General features: G+C 46.2%; 1 protein-coding gene across 3 annotated transcripts in view; it reads left to right on the top strand.

Annotated features, from left to right (window-relative positions):
• The window catches only part of LOC147896413 (BRCA1-A complex subunit BRE-like protein), a 75,582-nt gene that overhangs the window by 41,722 nt on the left and 10,557 nt on the right, over positions 1 to 23,303 (top strand). For all 3 annotated transcript variants that reach the window (XM_087382605.1, XM_087382603.1, XM_087382606.1), the window contains exons 8-10: positions 1,723 to 1,771; positions 1,858 to 1,947; positions 9,367 to 9,420. In XM_087382605.1, the coding sequence (XP_087238731.1) occupies positions 1,723 to 1,771; positions 1,858 to 1,947; positions 9,367 to 9,420 (193 nt within the window). The remainder of the gene's footprint in view (positions 1 to 1,722; positions 1,772 to 1,857; positions 1,948 to 9,366; positions 9,421 to 23,303) is intronic.

The raw sequence follows: 23,303 nt of genomic DNA, 5'->3' as shown, positions 1-23,303 counted from the left end.
CACTCAGCGGTTCACTGAGGATCTCTCTTGGGCAGTTTTGGGTCTCTTCACACAGACTTCGTATCGAGAGTGGCAGGGCAGAGTCGTTACCCACGGAGAGGCGCATATGCACACTGTGTGACATGCACGAGGTTGAGATAGAGGAGCATTTCATCTTCAGGTGTCGTGTTTACTATGAGATCCGAGGGCATTTCTACTGCCTCTTCAGAGATAGTTATGGGGCTTTGGCCTTTTCCGCTTCTACCCAGACCAGCGGTGTTTGGCTGGTTTCATTTATGAGGTGCTTAGACACCGTGAGAGGATACTCCAAGCACGGAGACAGGAGCGGACTTCTTCCAGCCAAATCACGCAGACTTCCACGAGATGAGACCTCGACATGACCGTGACCTGGAGCATGTGACCCGACAGCTCAGACAGAGGGTTGACACACAGATCATACTTGGGGACATCCCCACCTTGTTTAGAGTCGGAGCCCGACCGACGGGGGTCACAATGGCCCTGGTTAGACGCAGAGCTACGACTAGGAGACGTACCAGGATTGCACCTTCAAGGGGCCGACAGCGCTCTATTGCTGACCTCATGCCTCCACTGCCTCATCCATCTTGATGTTCTGCTGCTGCTGATGATGATGATGTTGATGATGATGCTGAGATTGATTTATAGTCGACTATCGACATGACTATGTTTGTACTTAGGACTTAGTAGTGCCATTTTGCATTTTTTGCATTCTGCATTGCTGTGGATGCTCGTTTAGTAGCTCTACTACCACAGCTCATTGTATCAGGTTTTTCACAGTCTCAAAGACCCATCGGTCTTCCGAAGACTTTAATAATCTCTCTCTCTCTCTCTCTCTCTCTCTCAAGCTCAAGCTCTTAGTCCGAGGCCTCACAGTAGGAGATACTCCTATGGCAGATGCAAATGCTTTGTTCACCAAAAAGGGTGTGAACCTGACATGTGAGAGCTTGGAGAGTTGGTAAGCCTGATGCACCCACAAGGCAACTTGTGATGAAGCTACGAACAGCCATGGATAGGAAGGCCCTCATGAGCACAAGGGTGACCTTGAAAGGAACCCGGATCTACCTGGACAATGACCTCACCCTCCTACAGCAGGAACACCGGAGAGAAGGTATGGTACACGTCATGGCAGCAAGAGAAGCTAGTCCCTTCTATGCGTGATGGAGTTTATGGTGTGCAACCTTATCAGTGACTATCATGAGATTATGTGTGGTTTTTTTAGAGAATGAGTTTCCTGGATTCATCTAGATATATGTGATACTTTACAGCACTAGGACTGTTAATGCATATGGGAGATAGTAGTTTTATCCAGATAATTCTGCAAGTATAATAAAAGAAACCCTCACCAAATTTAACTGTTGACGTGATCAGAAAAATTCCCATGTGATTTAAAGAAGGTAATTCAAAAAGAACGTCTCTTCAAAAGTTTTAAGGATGATAAGGCTATTACATACACATGACTGCCCTATTCAGCTTTTCATGCTGTGATGTTTTACAGCACCAGGACTTTAATGCATACGGGAAATACTAGTCTTATTCAGATAACTTTGCAAGCATAATGGAAGACACCATTGTCAAAGTTAACTGCTGATGTGATCAGAAAAATTCCCATGCGAGCTAAAGAGGCTGATTCAGAAAGAACATCTCTTCAAAAGTCTCTGTCAATAGTGCATAACCTTTTTTAACCAGAGACATTTGATGCTGCAGGTGCCTCGCAGAGTATATGCCAACCTTGAAGGATACTCTAAAAAGACAGGTTCTCATCTCTGATAGTGTATTGCTGTCAAAATATCAGTTATGTTTGTTATGTGTTCTGAATCTTTGATATAAAATTTGTGTCAGGTCAATGATGCATTCTCATCTGTGGCTTTACGAAGAAGCTTTATCGAATGTTTGTTTGGGCCTTTTGGACGACCACTTGAGGCAGAGACGGTATGTTGCTTTTTTATGAAACTTCCTTATCTGTTATGGTTTCTGCTTATAAAACAATACATGTATGAAATAGGAAATATCCTCTGTATTCGGCTTGCTTTGGAGCATTATGGGGCATTATGGGACAAACCAAACAAACCTAAGCCATATAATCTTTTGCTTGATCTTTGAGCCATCAAAAGTTACATAAGTTTTAGCTGTTCGTGTTCATGTTGCAGTAAGCTTCAGTGATTCCTTGGTAGTTCCAAATCTCCACTATATAATGGCAATTTGCGTAGGGCAGTTCAAACGTTTGTTATAGGAAGATGACCTTGCAAGCTATGAATGCCAAACTTTATTTTTGTGCTTCAGTTGGTCCATTGGAGCACTATGTGAGCTTCATGGTGTACCGTTACTCTTGTGCATAACTTGCAGATCCTCGTCTCACTTTGTGTTCCTCCATTAATGAGAACTGACTAAAATCCTGCATGCTACCTGTCTTTTATTTATTTAGAATTTATTGTGAAGGTAAGGTATCCCCTGGTAGATGAGCAAGGGGTTAGGATTCTTATTATAAATTGGCCATTTTCTTTTTTGGTTCAGCCCCGATATGTGTGTGCGTGTGCGTAGATGAAAGAGCAAGTGCAAGGTGCAAAGAGTCGATAGATTCAGCCGTCACGTCAACTAGAGTGTGAAAGAAAAAGAGTACATGGTACTTGTAGCTAGACCTAGACCGTAGGACTAAGTGTCCTAGGTGTCACATAGGACTAAGTGTCCTATGTGGCCTAAAAGGCACTAAAACTATAAGTGCCTATATCTATGCCTACAAGGCACATATCATGGCCTATAGGGCATCACTAGAACCATCAGAAGATGGCCTACAAACCCCCCTCATGTGTGAAAGTGAAGGCTTTCTGCCTTTCCATGCTTCATAAGGTGTAACAATCTTCAATGCCCTTGTAGGTGATCTATTCAGCACATAGTTGGCACACATCACTGCATCAAGCCAAAATTTATTGGGCAAAGACTTGGCCTTAAGCATGCATCTGGTCATCTCCATACGAGACCTGTTTTTCCTTTCAGGAACATGATTATGCTGAGGAGTGTAAGGAGTAGTGCATGAGTGAACAATGCCCTCTGAAGACAAAAATGCATGAAACTCGTTTGACATAGATTCTCCCCCCCTATTTGTGTTGAGGGTGACAAGCTTGCATCGTGATTCATTCTCAACCATATTCAGCCACCTCTGAAAGCATCGTGATTCATTCCTTTGTGAGAGTTTTGGACAATTCTTTTGAAAAGGAAACCGATGCATCTTACCCAAAAGACAACCCTCACACACATGTTTGGAAACTGTGTGAGTTTGAGGTACATCATTAGCCATCTACTGTGAATGTAGCTTTGCAAGAGCTCTATAATTGAGATGACCCATTCTCTCATGCCAAAGATGAGTTTCAGCAAGCTGTGAAATTGAAATAGCAAATGCTTCAATAGAAAGTGCAGCTGAGTGATGATCAAGGTGAGAAAGCCCCTTTTGCAAAGTGCCAGTGAGAACTATGGCATTGTCATCACGAAGATCATAAACTAGGCATCTGTAGCCATCGAAAATCACTCTGAAACCTGAAGTGGCAATTGCTGAAATTGAAATCAAGTTGACTTCAATTTCAGGCACAAAAAGAACATTTGTCAGAGTGATAGGATGGCTTGAACTGGATGTGAGCTGCACATCTCCAATTCATTTTACAGCATAGGAAGCATTATTAGCACATGTGATAGTCCCCCCTCGAGGTGCATCAGCTAAAGAATGAAACAACTGTCTGCAAGATGTGACGTGCTTGGAAGCACCACTATCAAAGTACTAGGATTGAGCATCATTAGCAGTAAAGAATGCATCAGCTTTGGAGGGATCAAATGAGCAATGGAAAGCCCATGCCCAATCATCCTGAAGAGCATGTGCATGTGAAACATCTTCTGGCTCATGGGATTCAATAGCATGAGAGGCATTTACTGTCAATCCTGCTTTCTTTTTCTCCGAAGCAATGCGCTTCCTACATTCTAAAATGTCATGTCTAGGCTTGCGACAATAGTTGCATCTTTTCTTCTTTGACTTATCTGCTGTATTGTTAGATGCATGGGAGGAATTGCAACTGCTGTGCGCAGATTTTGGCTTGCCCATAGGCTTGGAAGCCTTGCCTCTTCCTGTCTGCTGTGAAGCAAATGCATGATAAGGAATAATGGCTTGTCTATTTGCTCGACTTTGCTCTTCCTGCAAAAGCAAAGTAACTCGATGCATATACGGATTTGTACGGCTGTAAGTACGGTCGTCGGTATGACTACGAACTGTAGGGATGGAGGAGCATTGGTACGAATCCGGGGAGGAGGAGACGAGTCAACCGTAGCTTTGATACCACTGTAGGATCGTTAGATGACAGAGCAAGTGCAAGGTGCAAAGAGTTGATAGATTTAGCCGTCACGTCAACTAGAGTGTGAAAGAAAAAGAGTACATGGTACTTGTAGCTAGATGTAGACCCTAGGACTAAGTGTCCTAGGTGTCACATAGGACTAAGTGTCCGATGTGGCCTAAAAGGCACTAAAACTATAAGTGCCTATATCTATGCCTACAAGGCACATACCATGGCCTATAGGGCATCACTAGAACCACCAAAAGATGGCCTACAGCACTCACATTTTTAGGATCCCAGAACCAAGTCTTTTCTATTTGACTCATTGGTGGGTGGCCAGTCGGAGAAAGTAGGAGATATTCCTCGGCCGCAAACTGGACCATGGGCGCGTCCAAAACTTGGAACGGAACTTCTAGGGCACCCTCTGGGCCACCCAATGCCTCTCCCTCATAGGGGTCCATTTCGAAGAGTCCATCTAAAGCCTCTTGCCAATCGGAGTGGTATAGGAAAAGAAGGGTACCTCGTCCACCTACTCGGTGAGAACCACTCTCTCGGATCCCACTGGATGTAGGCTATGGCAAGCAATGGAAGCTCAAAAATGGAGGTGAGAAGAGATAAACGAGATGTTGTAATGAATTGTTGCAAAACTGAGAGTGGAGGCTCAAGAGAGCGCCAAGATAACAAAACCCTAGGGCTAAATGCCCTAATTGGACTAAGTGTCCTAATTGTCCTAAGTGGCACAGGTACTAATCGTACCAAGTGACCTAACTGACTGTAACTAGGCCTACAAGACACATACCAAGGAATGAGTGGCACCTATGGATAGCCTATAGAATGGCTTACACCCCCCCCTCCATGGTATGGGCTGAAGTATCTTGGACATGGCTGAGGATACCTGAATATCTAATTTCATGGTTGCACATGTTCATTCTGTAGGGATATAGCAACCTATGACTATACAGAGTACAACAGATCAAGTCACAAAAGGTACTAAGCTTAAAGCTTGCCAAAAAACTTCAAAATTAGGTTGAGGTAGAGCCTTCGTAAAAATATTTGCCAAGTTGTTTTCAGTGGGAACATAAGACAACTGAATATCACGTATGTGCAGCCTACTCTTATTCTCAGCCAAGGCAATAAAATGCCTGAAGCATGTAGAAACTTCAGATTTGGATTTCAATGCGAAAATCCAAGTGTACTTGGTGAACTCATCAATGAATGTAGCAAAATAATAGAATCCCCCAAGAGTTGCAATGTAATGAAGGGGAAAAAGAGGCCAAGTTAGAGGCCCTTTAGGGGGGAAATGTGGAGGGACTATATAAGTCTCCATCCACCCCTTACTATGCACTTTTTGATGTGACATCTAATCCTTGTTAGAAAAGAGAGTGTGAGAGCAAGAGAGCTGAACGTAGTGCTTGCAATAGAAGAAGTGACTAATACAAGAAGTGGGATGGATTTTGTCTAAGTGACAAAACCTTATCCTTCACTAACCGTAGTTAGTGAATTAACTGTGGTTAAGGGGAAAAACCTCTAAATGAGGGAAAAGTGCCCCTAACCTACTTATTACATTAAATTGGTCACTGCTAAATTATAATAATAATTCTAACATCCCCCTGCAGTGCCAATGTCATGTACAAGGAAATGATCAATCACCAAAAGGAGATAAGTTCAGGGCAGTGCGAAATGCCTCAAACTTTTCACGTGGAAGTGCTTTGGTGAAGATGTCTGCAACATTGTCATGTGTTGACACATAGATCATACTGATCTCTCTTGCGTGCAACTTCTCTGTGACATAGTGATAGTGAGCCTCAATGTGCTTCGTGCGAGCATGAAACACAGGATTCTTTGCCACTGCTATAGCACTCTGACTATCAATGAGAATCGGAGAAGGACCCTCCAATGAAAGATGAAGATCAGCAAATAAACGACGCAGCCAAACACATTCAATACTCGCTGTGAAAGCTGCCCTGTACTCAGCTTCACATGAGGAGGTAGCCACTGTAGATTGGTTTTTGCTCAACCAAGAAATGCAAGCATGTCCTAGAAAGAAACAATTCCCACTGGTGGACTGCCTAGTCCACCAGTGGGAATATGCGTTTTACAGCCTGCCAATGCATAATCTTTGGGCTGTGCATATACCTGCTCACTTGAGAAACTGAAAACTGAATATCAGGTCGTGTATTGCAGAGATAAATGAGGCATCCAATAGCCTGACTATAGAGTGTGACATCAATTGATTCACCCGCATCATACATTGTAAGCTTCAGCCCCGGCTCCATGGGAGTGGACATAGGCTTGCAATCATGCATGTTGAATCTGTCCAAGAGCTTTTGAACATACTTGGACTCAGACATAACAATGCCATGTTTCTCTTGAATAAATTGGATCCCCAAAAAGAAATGTAACAAGCCAAAGTCTGACATATCAAATGTAGCTTTCAATTGGGCCTTGAAATCTGCAATTACTTCCTCATTTGATCCGGTGAGCAGCATGTCATCTACATAAAGAATGATGACCAAAATATCCCCCCCATCCTTCTTGATGTAGAGGGTGCTCTCAGTTGGACTATTGTGCAACCCCTTGCTGCTCTGAAAGGCATCAATTTTGGCATACCATGCACGTGGGGCTTGTTTTAGCCCATACAAAGCTTTATTCAGCTTGCATACCTGAAGTGTATTTCTTGAAATTTCAAAGCCCGGAGGTTGTTTGACATAAACCTCTTCCAACAAGTCTCCATTAAGAAAAGCTGTTTTAATATCCAACTGATGAGCATTCCATTCAAAATTTGCAGCCATGGCTATAACTGACCTGATGGTGGTCATCCTGGATGTAGGAGCAAAAGTCTCCTCATAATCTATGCCTTTTTTCTGAGCATATCCTTTTGCAACCAGCCTTGCCTTGTACCGATCAATGGACCCATCTGGCTTTCTTTTGACTTTGAAAACCCACTGTGTACCTATGGCATTCTTACTAGGTGGCAAATCCACAACATCCCAAGTCTGATTTTTATGAATGGACTGCAACTCATCATGCATGGCATTCATCCAATGCACATTATCTTTTGCTTCTTCAAATGTCTCAGGCTCCTCATCATCAAGAAGAGTACTTGCATAAGCTGATTCAACTGAATGAGCTCCCCCCATGTGCCTTACTGCACTACGAGTTCTGCGAGGCAATGGAGCTTCAAGCCTACTCTCCTTGAGAGTCTGAAGCAACCAATGCGGGACTGTTTTGGCTGCGTTTATCTCTTGAATTTCTTGCCTGACAACTTCATCCACACCCTGAGGTTGTACCAATTCAGTTGGGGGCTGAAGTTGTACTTGTGGAGCTGGCGGAGGTTGCTGTAAATTCTGAGTTTCAGCGGGGGAACCAAATGCTATAGGAAGCAAGCTGGGATCGCGCCGTCGATCTCCGTGCGTCTCGCCTGGGCTCCACGAACACCTCCAGCGGCGTCTGCTAGATCAGCCGTCTCCAAATATCTGTACGTGTCCCTCCAAACTCGAAGGGACCGGGCTGGCCCCCTCATCCAACCATCCCACCTGATGTGTGATCTCTCCCCCAACTGAAGGCCCTCGGCATCTTTGACCTGATCGTTCCAGATAAGCGGCTGGCGATCAATCTCCTCCTGACAGCGGGGAGGGGACTGAATGAGACTGAGGCGGAGCCGCCTCCAATATGCCACTCACTTGCTCCACTTGGGCATGTACTTTTACGAGAGGCGGTGTTCCTCTCTAGGTTTTGGCCTTTCGAGATGCACATGAGGATGCTTTAGTTTTTAGTGTGCATGATGGTGGTAGATTGCTGAGGTCCACAAAGGACATCTTGCTTGAGTCTGCTTTTCAGCCTATCAAGGTTGTAGGGCTTTTGGTGCAGGGATCAGATTCAGAGTGATTCCTCGACCCAGATCCCCGGCTACTCTCCACCGGATCTTGGAGACTTTGGCTCGACGGGGGAGTTCCCATTAGGTATTTGTAGTGGGACCCTGGAGAGTGAGAGTGGATTGACGCAGGGCATCGAGAGAAGAGCATCCCCTTCTTTTGTTACACGGTCAGTAATGCCAGGAGATTCCATCTCAGTATTAGAGGTTGGAGACTTTCCAGAGTTCCTCATTGGGAGACATTTGTTATCACTGCGGATTTGCAGAGGTGCTTCTGGAGGAGACTTTGGAAATCCCACAGGAAGAGAAAGATCACTCTCTTCTTTTGGCTTTCTATCCATGGTGGGATTGCAGTGAACCTTTGGAGATCCAGGTTCGGAGCCGATCCTACTTGCCCTCGTTGCCTCTCTGCTTTGGAGACTAATCAGCATTGCTTATGGGATTTCAGACAGGTGAGGATGATTTGGATGGGGGTAGCCAGGATTTTCAGTCACTTTGCCCACTCCCCATTCTTTATGACATGGGGCTCAGTGGCTTGGCTTTCTCTTACAGGGCCTCAGGTATTCTATGAGAGACTTGACTTCTCTTGGGCCATTTCGATTTGACGTCTTCAGGTTGAGTCTTGTTCGTTGGATGTGATACCACACCTTCCTTTTGCAGCTGTACATGCCTCTGTGGATACCTCTTGGGAGATTCTAGCGAGCATAGCATCCTGGCATATCTGGAGAGCCAGATGCACAGAGGCATTGGAGGGAACTCAGGTTCATCCCTCGCACACATTGGCTAGTATCTGGACAGACACCGTACATACTTTGATGGCCGTATGGACGAGTATGCAGGGAGACTTCCACGCAGCTTCAGCTAGGAGGGCTTCTTTCTTCAGGGAATGGAAGGATTCTCCTTTCTTCTCTGAGACTCCTACAGGGTTGAGGTGGCACTTTCAGCCTCAGCCTTGGTTGTTTTCCACCTCACTTTGAGGGGGTTTATTTATCCTCATGATTTCATGATGTATTCCGCTTAGAGCTTGCTCTTGCAGGTTTTTTCTCTTACTTAATAGAAGTCTATTTCTTGAAAAAAAAAACAATGATTTTCTATGTGACTTTTCTATGTGTTTGTGTTGAGGCTCAAGGACATTCATTAAACTAATCATTGGTTATGCCACAGACTTTTTGCAGAAGGGCATCAGTACTTGCTTCATCGGGCATCTTCGTTTTCTTGGTATATGCTGTCGGCCAAAATTATGCTTTATTCTTAGTATCAATGTGCTTTCTCTTTCCCATGTTCTGATCTCTCTTATAAATCTGGAATAATTTTTTATTTTTATGCACTTGAATACAATGCCTGTTTTTGATGTATGACATGTCAGCTTTATGACTTGCAAGATTCGTAACTCAATGTAAAATTTTTAGGGAAGGTAGAATGGTGCCGTCATGCCCCAAGTTTCAAAAACATTAACTAATTTCATTAGATGCTTCTGCATCTTGCTCTTCCAATTTGTGCTTAAGGACACCAATGCTTGTTAACAGCTCACCCTGCAAAGAAGGGATCCTCCTTTGATCCTTTAAAATGGAAGAAGGTTTAAGTGGGGTAGGCATTATGAACTGAAACAACATGAAGATTAAGCTAAACCATGAGGTATGGGTGATATGCCATGCTGCTTATGGAGTAGGTGTTCAAAAGAAAATACCTTACAGAGTGCGAATCACATATGCCACACTTCACATGCTTCTCAAAGCAGCCATGTTGTCTTGATCCACAGGCTTACCAAGACCACTAGAATCCTATGAACCAACCATGGTTAGAAGTTTAGGCCTCAAGGTTTGTAAAGCTGTGAGATACCTTAATTTTGTCAAGGCTATCTATATGGATGGGGAGTGCCATGCAATAAAAAATGGTGTCCTTGCAAATGAGTAGTTTTCATTAGATTCCAATGACTGTATCAGAAGAACAAATCAATCGTAGAAGGTCGTTCTCACTTTCCCACTCTAGTTTAATTTGAATGGAATAAATTCCTTCTTACTTTAAAATTCTAGACTACCCCCATGGTTGTTTATTTATATTGTAGAAGCCAGGGATAGAGCTTTCACTCTCCCACCTTTGGTTGAATTTGAATGGAAAACTTTACTATTTACTTCAAAATTGGACGATCTTGCTTCATTGGTCCTCAATGCAATTTGCCTTGACAATTGGCCTGCTTCCTTGCTTTTGTTGTTACTTGAACGATGCTCGCTTTGATGCTGCATGGCCTTTATTGCTTTTTGCTTCATTCTTAGTCTGCTTCAAACAGTCGCTTCCCTGGCTTCTTTCTTCATGTGCTTTCTCAAGGCTAGATGATCCTTATTGCCGCACAATTTGCATTTCTGCGTTTGTGTTGATGCTTGACGAGGTGTAATTGCAGAGAGTTTTCAGTGCGATCGGTGATTTTGCACAGCCCTGAAGTCTATTCCAATGCAGTTGTGGCGAATGGCAATGTTTGGGACTCGCGACAATTAAGTAGCGGTATTTTTGTTGATTATTTTAAGGGCTCGATGCGCAGGCTTGAATTGGACATCAGTGAAGTCGGTGGCTCGATTACAATTGAGCATGGCCTTCTCCATTCGTTTTGCGATTATCTTAATGTTATTGTTGCCGGAATATGAATAATTACATTTGCACCATCAAGCAAGCCAATCAAGAAGGATAAAAGACTGTTATTCTGTAGTGTTTGAAATATAGTTTTCTTGAGGGGTATTTGTCTTTTTCAACGCTGCTGCTGCTGCTGCCCCGGGCGACACTGCTGCTCTGGTGTGCCATTGCCCCACGCCATTGCCCTGCTCTACTGTTCCATTGCGTCATCCCTTGCTGCTCCCCTCTTCGCCTTGCCTCCCTGCCTTGCTCTACCTCTTCGCCTCAGCTTGCCTCTCCACCCCGCTACCTCCTCAGTCCACCCCGCTAGCCCTTTGCCACCTCCACTAGACCTCAGCCCTCAGCCCACTTTGCCAGCCTTCAGACAGCTCCCCAGGTCCTCAGCTCCATTTGCTGCGCCTCCACACCTCGACCTCAAGCTGGGAAAAAAAAAAAAACAAGGGAAAGAAGGCCTCAGCCACACTACAATGAAAGTGGGGACAGGGATGGGGACGTGAAGGAAGGGCAGAAAAGCACTATTCGATTGAAGCACCATGCCTACAAGAGCGGGAGTAGAAGACACATGGGGCAAACTAGCTTTGGAGACAGCCATGGCAGCCCTTTCTACAAGGACAGCTCACAAAGGCACTACAGAAGTACTCACATGCCTCAACAAAATCTGCCTCGTGTTGATAGAAAAAATAGACAGCTTGGAGGCCACCAATGTGGCCCTATTGGCTGAGAAAGCACGCGTGGACAAAACAGTGGCTGAGATTCGGAAACGAGGTGGCAAGGTACAAGAGAAATGGAGAAAGGAGAAAGCCAAGAAAGAAGAATGGGAGAAGGAGAGAGTAGAATGGGAAAATGAGAAGACCAAGCTACAAGACCAATTATACACATTGGGGACTGAGTTACAACAAATGAAGGCCAAGCAAACAACATCAGATGGTGGCTGCAAAGTTATGGATGAGCTCAAAGCAGAAAATGCAGCTCTTAAGAAAGAGATGGAGGCCAGACTTCAAGGAATGGTAAGCATGCTGAATTTGCACAACAGCTCGACAAAGGGAAAGAAGTGATGCTTGAATGGACAGAAGTTGTTAAAAACGGATGAGCAGCTCCCAAAAAAATATTCATTTCTGAGACACTAGAGGAAGAGAAGAGATGAGCCAATAAAGCAATGAATGTTCTAGTTAGAGGTTTCATAGTGGGAGACACCCCAATGGTAGATGCTCAAGCCCTATTTGCAAAGATGGGAGTCAACCTCACATGTGAGGCAGCTTGGAGGGTCGTGAAGACGGAGATACAAACAAGACCGTTAGTGCTGAAACTTCGGACTGCAATTGATAGGCCCAACCTTATGAGCATGTGAGCATCCTTGAAGGACCAAGATCTACTTGGATGATGACCTCACCCTTCTACAATAGGAACATAGAAGGGAAGGCATGACACGGGTCATGGCAGCAAGGGAAGCAGGGAAATGGGCTGCCTACAAGGATGACAAAGTGATTATTCGAGAAAGAGCTGACAGAGGGGACAAGGGAGAAGGAAGAGGGTGAACTATGACGGTGTCAGAGCCAGGAGAGGAGTGCACAAAACAAGTTGAGTATGGATGTATGGAACTGTAATGGTACACTTTGGTCCGACCCAGGTGGCTTCTCGGAGTCATACATAGGCAGAGACATCATCTTCTACACTGAGACACATGAGAGCCCAGAGAGAGGGCTGCCCACAGTGACAGGGTACATTTGGGAGTCTGCTCATAGGAGAGAAATGAGGAGAGATAGTAGAGTACGAGGCTCTGGAGGTGTAGCTATGCTATTCAAAACACACTTGAGACCACTCATATCTGTGGTACGGAGAGAGGAACATGCACGTCACATGTGGATACGAGTGCAGCTACTAGATGCCCGACCGATAGATGCAGCAGAACTTGGGATTCAGAGACTTTCTGCAGATACTTCATATGTGACAATACACAGGCGACACTTGCTTGAGTTGGGAGCTGTCCACAACCTCATCATCTACAATGGCCTTTAGAGATGGCCATCATCTGAGGGATTCACATGCTTCCTACATGGAGGTGGGACTAGCACAGTGAACTACCTACTGGGCCCATCTGCTTTCGTCTCACGGATACATGAGCTCACCATACCTCCCCCCATCCCTTGGAGCCGACCACTCATATCTGGCCTTCGATGTTCTTGCTACTACACCAGGCACAGGAAGAGTTCCTATCACTACCCGTACCCAGATCCACTTTGACCGTGCCCTTGATCCAGTGCATGTGTGTCACCTAGCCAAAGAGCTCCAGGCCTTATTAGAGGCTGATTTAGACCTTGCCCACGCCGCAGCCACCCTTGTCATAGTGATACAGGATGTTGCCACCAGATCCTTTCCTACGATCCGATCTTCACGGGTACAAGATGAGAAGATGCCTCAAAACCCTTGGTTTGATGATGAGTGCAGAGAGATGTGAGCCCACCTCACATGGGAGCGAGCCTTGGGTCAGTTGATGTCACATGAGGCACATAGGATCTTTCAACGGTTGACTCGCGGCAAGAGACGAGCCTTCCTCACACATAGGATGGATGAGATCATCAGATCATTTCGTGGAGGAGACCCAACCACTAGGTGGGGATTCCTCTCAGAGGGGAAGCCACCCATCCCCATCACTGATCCCAGCGTGTGGCACACTTATGCATGCTCCTTATATGCTGTTCGGAGGTAGACACTGCCAAACATGTTCTCTATGCCTAGGCCCACTACATGTCATCTATTCACTACACAGAATGTGCAGGCTGCACTTCACCGGCTCCACAACCGAAAAGCACAGGATCACGAAGGCCTTCAGACAGAGCACTTCGCACATGGGCAGGAGGTCCTAGCACCGATCCTTGCTCATATGTTTAACCTTGCAGTTTGTAACGGCTTCCCACCAACATGGAGCACCACTACTATCATACCGATACACAAAGTAGGAGACCTCACGGACACTGAGAACTATCGCACCCTCATGATTGGCCACACATTGGCCAAGATCCATGGATCGGTACTGGAGAGAGAGAGATCAACAATCATATAGAGGCACATGGGTAGAGAACACTAGGGTAGGCAGGATTCGGGAGGCAGCACTCTACTCTAGACCACATTTTCACTCTGAGGGCTATCATTGAGGAGGCGAGGTCCAGACCTCAGAGAGTCTACACATGCTTCGTAGACTTTCGAAAGGCCTTCAACACTGTTCCACGATCCTGCATGATCAGGAGACTATAGGAGATGTAGATCCCAAAGATGCTGATTTGGGGTGTGATGAGCTTATATGAGTCAGTCAGAGGTAGGGCCCGTGCCCCAAGGAGTCTATCGGATTGGGGCGAGAGCACCATTGGGGTGAAGCAGGGCTGCCCTCTCTCACCGACTCTCTTTGGACTCTATATTGATGAGATCACATCTTTCATAGATCGTGTAGGTGGCGAGGGCTCATTACTAGGGGATCTCCTCATACAGATATTGTTATGTGCTGATGATATAGTCCTTATATCCTCTTCAGCAGAGGGGCTATAGAGAGATCTGGAGGCATTAGAAATGTTTTGCAAAGAGAGATTTGACGGTCAACCTTGGGAAAACTAAGGTTATGATCTTCAACACCTCACGAGCAGTGACTCACCGACTTAGTTTCACCTATCGTGGTGAGCGAGTGGAGATAGTGCAGTCATACACATATTTGGGAGCAGTCTTCACATGACCCATCCTCATGATGAAACATGCAGCCCAGGCACGGCTCACACGAGGGCGTAGTGCTTTGGCTAGACTAAAGCGACAGTGTTTCCAAGCGCACTTCCAGGATCCACCGAGGGCTGGCTTTTTGACACACTAGTGCGGCCGATTGCACTACCTTTCTGGGGGTTCGATCTTCCGAGGACAGATTGGAGGAGCTTCGAGCGGCTATAGGTGACGATGGGATCCAGGATGATCCGATGTAAGCCCTCAATTCCACATGAGATAGTACAGGTAGAGTTTGCCATGATACCTCTTCAGGTTGATGCCATCTTTCAGACAGTGACTTTCATCCAGAGAGTCTGGGACTTACTCCATTGGAGACATCTGAGGTTGGCCCTAGAGTCATCCAGACGACTCGTAGAGAGCGGGGCAAACACATGGTATGAAAGTATATCTACATGGCTTGCTAGGCACGGTATCCAGATGGACAGGCTTCCCCCCTTTCAGTACAGCATGGATGCACCTCATGAGTCGATCTCGCGACATGAGATCAACCGTATCATACGTTTAGACCTCCCCAGCTTCACACATCCCGGACTTGGGGGGAGGACCATGAGCTCCCCACCAAGATCCAATTTTATCGTGACCACTTCCTGAGAGTATCAGAGGAGGGATTCATTATCAGACCCCAGTATCTGGAGGATAGAGGAGTCTCCCATGCACTGAGGATTGCCATTGGTCAGAGGCGGGTTTCGTCCCATCCGCTGAGGATCGAGGCAGGGAGAGTAGCAAGTATACCCAAAGAGCAGCGAGTCTGCATGCTATGTACGCTGGGGGTGGTTGAGACAGAGGATCATTTTCTTTGTGTTTGCCCAACCTACTATGAGATTCGGGGACACTACCACTGTCTCTACCTAGAGGGGAGTGGCTTCGGTCCTTTGTCACAACTGATCCATTTCCATGATCAGGTCTGTATCGGGCTTTATCTGATGGAGATGCAGCGACACATGGAGATGCTTCTACGACAGATCAGAGAGCAACAGGGGATGGTCAGACCACTACAGGACATAGAGGATGACCGAGCACAGTGACACATTACAGACTTCTATACATTTGAGTTAGCCCCCGGACACAATGGGGTGGAGGAGGAGCAGCTAGCCGATATGAGAGCAGTTTGGATGAGCAGCCAGCACAGTACCACCGAGAGAGGGACGCAGAGACCACATGTGTGACATAGACCCAGAGAGTCCAAAGAGCGAGGAGACTGCGTTCCCCACTGCAGTGCGAGACAGTTGGATAGACGCAAATACGAGACAACTTCGCAGCCCACCAGAGAGCCATCACTGTACCAGGCTTCGGTTTCGTCTTAGCGCTTGGATATACTGATTGATAGAGAGCCATCACTGTACCAAGGTTCGGTTTCATCCCAGCGCTTGGATAGACTGATTGATATGGCCTACTCTGCAGTTGTAGTTGACTTTTTTTTCTATGATTATGATTAGTACTAAACAAGCGTCCTAGCGTACCCTTTGCTTCAGCCCACTAAGGCTTGTATGATTTCGCTTTTCTGTGTACTTTGCAAATCCCATAGGCCCGTGATCTCTCTCTACCAAAAGCATATGCATGTTTTTTGGTCTTTAGAACAACAAAAAATCTAAATTTGTATGATTGGACTTATTCTAGTCTTACAACGGTATATGTTATCCCATTGTGATCGCCAAATGAAATCGCTGGAGGGAAAGGGAAACGGTTGAGGGCTATGACCTAGCTTCCATAACCAAAACAAGAAGCTGCCCACAACGTTTAGGGCTATGGCCTTTTATGCTTTTTCACAAACGTAACTACTTTTTAACTACCCTATATCTATCCCATACCATCCTTATCCTACGTCCCTCTACACCCTTGAGTTCTATTGTCATTCATCCCACATGCTGAGTATGGATGGCTTTTTGTTCCTAGAAGTACATGGTTCACTCAACTCATTAGTTTGAGCATGAATATTATTCTCCCTGACACTAAACTCAAAAAATTATATCTGCAAAAAATTACATCCTCCGCCTCCCCCTGTCTGCTCCTCCGCCTCCCACCGTCGACTCCTCTACCTCCCCCCTGTCTGCTTCTCCGCCTCCCCCTGCCTGCTCCTCCGCTCGCCCCTCCCATCTGCTCCTCTGCCTGCTCCCCCCGTCGCCCCTCCCATCTGCTCCCCTCCGTCTCCACTCCCCTCCTCTACACAGCCCCTCCCTGCCCGCGCAACTCCTCCCTGCGCACCTATATCCTCTCTCCGCCCGCACATCTTCTCCAAGCGCCCTCCTCATCACCCTCCTCTAATGACATCCTTCCTTCCGACAATGGGGGGGCTCATCATGCCCCCGCGCTAAGACCTGAAAAAAAAACACACGAGAAAGCTATAGGACAACATCAGTCCGCTTTCGAAATGGAAGCCAAGGCTTCATCTATAGTCACATCCACTCCGACTACTTCATCTACAGACATACCCTTGACAAGAGTTTCAACATTGACTTCCTCCTCTTCTCCCGTGAGAGAGGGGTTGAATTCCTCTCCTTCTCCCGCCACAGTTATAGTCTTCCCATTTGCTTCATTACCTATGTCACCTACATCGGAGGTGTCATACACTGTCCCACACTACTACTCGACCTTTCTTTCCCCTCTCCCTCTCAGCCAGGCATCTCTCCCACACTCACCTGGTATCACCCCACCCATGCCCCAGACATCCCCTTATTTCACACAATTAGCCCAGCCCCAGTCACTGTCCACCTTTTTGCCACACTCTCCTAGCTTTGTACCACAACCCTTTCAGTTGGGCGAGGACTAGTTGACCCATCCCTAGGTGTGTGGGGGTCTCTGCTCATGGAGGTACACAGCATTCGTGTACGCGAGATGGAGTTGACTCGCTTCGCACAGGAGCAAGCCCGTTTCACCCTGGAGCAAGCCCGAGTCATTCAAGAGTAGGTTGGCTTCATCCAGGGGTTCGGACAGGACATCTTGCAGCTTCGACAGGAGGTAGCAGCCATCCATGCAGTCCCAGGGAGTACCCCAGTGGTCGAGGCATAGATTGGAAGCATACAGTCTGTAATCGAGGAGACATCCAGATGGGTGGACGTGGCCAAACGTGAACCTGCGAAGGCAAGCGTTTCAGCCACTCTCGTGTTGCAGCAGCAAAGAGCCAGTAAGGTTCTCAAGTTTCAACATCAGAGTCCGTGGTATTCCACACACCGAGGCTACACCGATGAGTGATGCGACTGCATTTGTGGCCACTACTCTTGGGGTAGCTGAGCATAGGATTGAGAGGGCATGGTGGGTAGGGAGGGATCCCAATTGAGAGTAGGTCCTTATCATACGATTCCATGATACCCAGGCACGACTCTCGGCTCTACGGTGTAGATCAGTCTTACGGGACTAGCCATCAATATCCATGGATGAGGATCTCACCCCCTTGCAAGTTGAGGAGAGGCGCACTCTGATGCAACAGTGGAATCAGGCCCTCAAGGATTTGAAGTGGGTAGTAGTTCGAGATGGACGACTCCTTATAGGCCCCCCCATCAAGCACCTATCCCTTCTCCCACATAGGGAGGCCGGGTCTATGAGATTTAGCATACCAAGACCCTATCCTGTACCATTTGGAACAGTAATGAAACCTTATGGTCAAAACCAAGGGACTTCTCGAAATCCTATATAGGTCATGACATAGTCTTTTATACAGACACACATCAGAGTGTAGAGCGCCCACCACCAATAGTCAGCAGGTATACATGGGAGTTTGCCCACATACATGAGACGAGGGACACAGGGGGAGTATGAGGATTGGGAGGAGTAGCAGTTCTTTACAAGTTTACTCTTCTGGGGACCATCTCAGTAGAGCGGAGAGATACACACTCCAGATTTCTTTGGATCTGAAACTGACACACAGATAGCCGGGATTTGTTTGTTGCAGTATGCTATTTCCCTCCTGAGACCTCACACTTTGCTCCTGATGTCTGGGAGGAGACATAGACATCATTGTATGGAGCTCTATACTATGACATTGTCGACCTCTCGAGTCGCAGGGAAGTCCTCCTTGTTGGGGCCTTGAATGCGAGGACATGGGCTTGTCACGTACCACTTCTCAACTTCAGAGACGATTCAGTTTTATTGCTAGACATTAAGCTTGAGGATGAAGGTATGATGCGAGTTTCAGCTGATAGATGGGGTCCGGTCACATCTTACGGGTAGGCCCTGTTGGATCAAGGTAGGATGCATGATCGTATAATTTATAATGGTCTTGATAGATGGCCCTCCTTGGGTTGTTTTACGTGCTTCCCACATGGACGGGGCTCTAGCGTTGTTGATTACATCCTGGGATCCCCTGCCTTCACCTCTCGTATCACTAGTCTTACTATTGCACCCTGTCCTCCTGGGGCTGACCACATATACCTCTTTTTTAGTATCTCTACATCCCATCTCACGGTACCTCCCACACCAGGGATTATTCACACCACTTATCATGACATACATTTTGACCGTAGCCTCTTGCCTATATATTCAGCTCGCCTTTACATACTTCTCACATATATTGATTTTATACCCTTACTAGAGGACCGTGCTGCTTTGGTCACCCGTTCACTACACGAGGGTGCCCTTCACGCTTTTCCTCACACTACTCGCTCCACCCGTCCACCACCACATGGGACCGTCCCTTGTAATAGTTGCTACGATGATGAGTGCAAGGCTTTACGCCATCAACTTAGATTCAAAACCAAAAACCACCTCCCGAACGAACCAGAGACGCTACGTGAGTATCGTCGATTGGTATGTAGGAAGAAGCTAGATTCGTCCGCCGAAACGAGAACGAACTACTAAATATTTTGTTTAGTAACAACTCTAAGGACTTCTGGTGGAGATTTCTAGAGGAGCGGTCCCTTTCACCACTCAATCATTGACACTCAAGTGTGACATAATTATGCACGCACACTTTATGATATTTCAAATCAGCCAGCTCTTGATCTCTAACACATATCTCGCCCCACATCCTTCACACTCTTCACTAGGGTGTGTGTGAAGGACTATTATGATGAAACTTCATGATGGGCGACCTCTATGAATAGTTAGCCAAAGAAAGTATGAGACTTTCTTGGCCCTATAGATCTCCCAAAACGAGACAAAAAGCTGGATAGATGATGCTCTGAAATCCCCTGTACATGCAAGTATTGCACAAACTGTGGGTAGGACTTAGGTGATCATACTTCACTACTTGAAATTCTGACATGGTATTAGAGCCTCATTAGCAACTCTTGTGATATCCCTTAGCCCTGAAGGAAGGAGCTCCTCCCAAAGAAAGAGATGATACATTTTTTAGGAGTAAATCTCAGTTTCTAGTTTTAGAAAAGTCTCACTCTCCATTATAAGCTTTTCACATCCTCGTCATGGCAAGTAAACTTCCCATCCCAAGATTTTGGGATTAGGAAAGCTCGATGGGACAAATTATCATTTTTTGAAGATGAAGATTAGGAGACACCTTGTCGGAAGATTAGGACAAGAGTGGAGCTAAAGCCTCAAGACATCAAGAATGCAACGGGGGTCGGATAGAGATCGGGTATTGCGGGATGCAAAGGCCCTTGCCACAATCATTGGCACGACTGGAGATTGCGTCCTCACGCACATTCAGCTTGCGACAAAGCATTTCAAGCATGGACTCTCCTAAATGAAATGTATTCATTCAATAATGTTGCAAGAATCCTTGACCTTAAGATAGAGCTCCACAATATGCACATGGATGAGGGGGACTCAGTACACGATCACATCACCAAGATGAAGGTGGTGAGGGATCAACTCTCTTCAGTAGGCAAACAAGTGGATTCAGATCAGATTGCAAAGCTTTTGCTTGGCATGCTCCCCATGGTTTCGTAAAACAGCCATAATTGCAGGGCAACGGTAAGGACATGTACGAGTTCAACAATGTTGCAAGAACCCTCAACCTCAACACAGAGCTTGACAATATGCACATGGATGAGGGGGACTTAGTACACGATCAAGATGAAGGTGGTGAGGGGTCAACTCTCCTCAGTCGGCGAACAAGTGGATTCGGATCAAATTGCAAGGCTTTTGCTTGATATGCTCCCCAAGGTTTCCTAACGAGTCACGACCATGATTGCAGGGCAACTGTTAGCACCAGTCACTTTTGGAGAGCCAGTGTCCCTTCTCTTGCAGCAAGAAGCTTGGGAGAGGAAGTTCGATGGATCCATTGACAAAGCTTGTCTCATGAAGGGAAAGCCAACAGTCTGATGGAGACTCCAAGAAGACAAGTCAAGTGATTCAAAGAAGAAGTGTTTCTACTGTGAGAAATTAGGACATTTGCCAAGGACGGCTGAAAGAGGAAGGTTGAATGGAAAAGAAGAAGATGACAAGTGAAAGGGAGTGAGTCGAGACCAAATCAGAAGCCGCCAAAGTTATCATGGAGAAACCCGTGCTAGTTGAAATTACCGAGAAGTGCTAATCAGTTGCAGTGATTGATGGAGGAGAGGATTGCTATGCCGAGAAAAGAACACGACAAAAACAAAGTAGTGGGTCAATAACTTGGTTGGAGTTAGTGCTAGATCATCCATTACTGTGGGGACAATTGAAGCTGCTCGATCAAGGCATTTGGAGCGTCCCATTCACGACAACTACGGGCGAAGACAAGGTATTAACAAAGGTCTTGTACGTCCTAGATCTTTGTAAAAATCTACTCTTTGTCAGCCAATTGACTAAGAACAAGATGAGAGTCATCTTTGACGAAGATGAAGTGGTCATCACAACCAAAGCATTGGGCAAATTGATTGCTCAAGGTGTTGAGAAGAGGGACTATATAAAATAAGTGCTATGAAGGTACAAGTGGATGCCGCCGAGATTTCTCAACTATGCATGAGAGGTTTGGTAACATTGGCTACGCCACTCTAGAGGAGATGCACAAGGCATGCATGGTGGAAAGACTTCCACGACTATCAACTAAGCAAGAAGGTTGTAGAGCTTGCATAAAAAGCAAGCAACACCAAGCAGCATTCCCTATAGAGCCATGTATTGGGTCATTGACCCACTAGAGGTGGTTCATTTAGATATCCGTGGGCCCATCCGAGATGTCAAAACATGATGGGCCCTTATAAAACATTAAAAAAAACCCTAACTCTCATTATTCAATGGCAAGAGTGAAGAACACTACTAGACCCACTAGACGCCACCTCCACCCTTCCTCCTCTAGCTCCACCACCTCCATGGCATCCGTGCGCACGAACCTATCCAGGTCTGGTGGCACCTCCCCCGACTCTCGTGAACCGTCCCCCAACTCTCGTGAGGTCTCCCAGGCTTCTCCTCAACTTTAGCCTTTCCCTCAACCTCAGCGTTCCCCTCAGCCTTCTCCCCAGCCTTACCCTGAGCCTTCCCCTCAGCCTCAGCCTTCCCCTCAGCTTGACCCTTAGCCTTTCCCTCAACCTCAACCTTCCCCTCAGCCTCAGCCTCACCCTTCCCCTCAGTGTTCCCCTCAACCTTCCCCTCAGCCTTCCCCTCGGCCTTCCCCTCCCCATGAGAGCCCTCTCTGGATCAAACAAAACGTGTTCGATAACCTCCCGGACATAGAGAGGCTTCCTAAGGGCCAATAGACTGCCAGGAAGAACACTTACAGGGTTAAAGTATTTTCTCACCTTTATGGATGCTTTTAGGAGAATGACTTGGGTGTATCGCCTTTCTCAAAAATTTCACTGGCCCTTGAGACATTCCAAGAATGGAGGACAAAGGTGGATAAAGAAACAAGAAGGAAAGTCAAGGCTTTTAGAACAGACCAAGGGGAAAAATCACGTCCTATGAATTCAATGCTTACTGTAAGAAGAATGGCATCAAATGGCATTTGACGATAGCATGATGCCTAGGGAACCGGGCGGCAAAGCGAAAGAATCGAGCAATAGTAGAGATGGGTTTGAGCCAGCTGAGATGCAAGAATGTCCCAAGCTCTTCTTGGACGGAGGCAGTTAATACGGCTGTCCACACCCTTAATAGGGTGATGACTAAAGTAGTTGTGGGGAAGACACCTTTGGAGGCCTACTCAGGTAAGACCATAAAACTTTGAGAGTTTGTGGTTCTGACTCATGGATGCATGTCGACAAAGACACCAGAAGCAAACTGGATTCAAGAAGCAAAAGAAATGAATGTTTGTCAAATACAATGCCAAGTCAAAAGATTATCGAATGTACGACAAAGAATGGTCAGTAGGGGTGTAGTCTCTTGAGAGGATGAGCCCTATCTAGTCAATGAAATAGCATGTGCACCTGCATTACTCCCGCTTGTGCCCCCAAATGAAAGCAAAGGAAGTAGCAAGTTCGACGAATTCGTGAACATTATGGCCTCAAAGCACCTTTAAAATCAGCTCGGCCATTGGTTGAATTTTTCGAGAAAGAAAGAAAGAAAGAAAGAAAGTTTATTAAAGTCTTCGGAAGACCGATGGGTCTATGAGACTGTGAAAATCTTGATATAACGAGTTGTGGTAGTGGAGCTACTAAACGAGCGTCCATACCAATGCAAAATGCAAAATGCCAAAAATGCAGAATGGCAGTACTAAGTCCTAAGTACAACATAGTGATGTCGGTGGTCGACTATATATCAATCTTAGCATCATCATCAATATCATCATCATCATCATCCCCAGCAACAGCAAGATATCAGGATGGATGAGGCAGTGGAGGCATGAAGTCGGCAATAGAGTGTTGTCGGCCACTCAGAGGTGCGGTCCTGGCACGTCTCTTGGTCGTAGCTCTACG

The sequence above is a fragment of the Dipteris shenzhenensis genome, chromosome 12 (assembly GCF_047967505.1).
Source record: "Dipteris shenzhenensis isolate YYH24624 ecotype China chromosome 12, Dip_SZ_1.0, whole genome shotgun sequence".
NCBI lineage: Eukaryota > Viridiplantae > Streptophyta > Polypodiopsida > Gleicheniales > Dipteridaceae > Dipteris > Dipteris shenzhenensis.
Note: the sequence above shows the minus strand (reverse complement) of the source record. Positions and strands in the feature narration are given on the sequence as shown.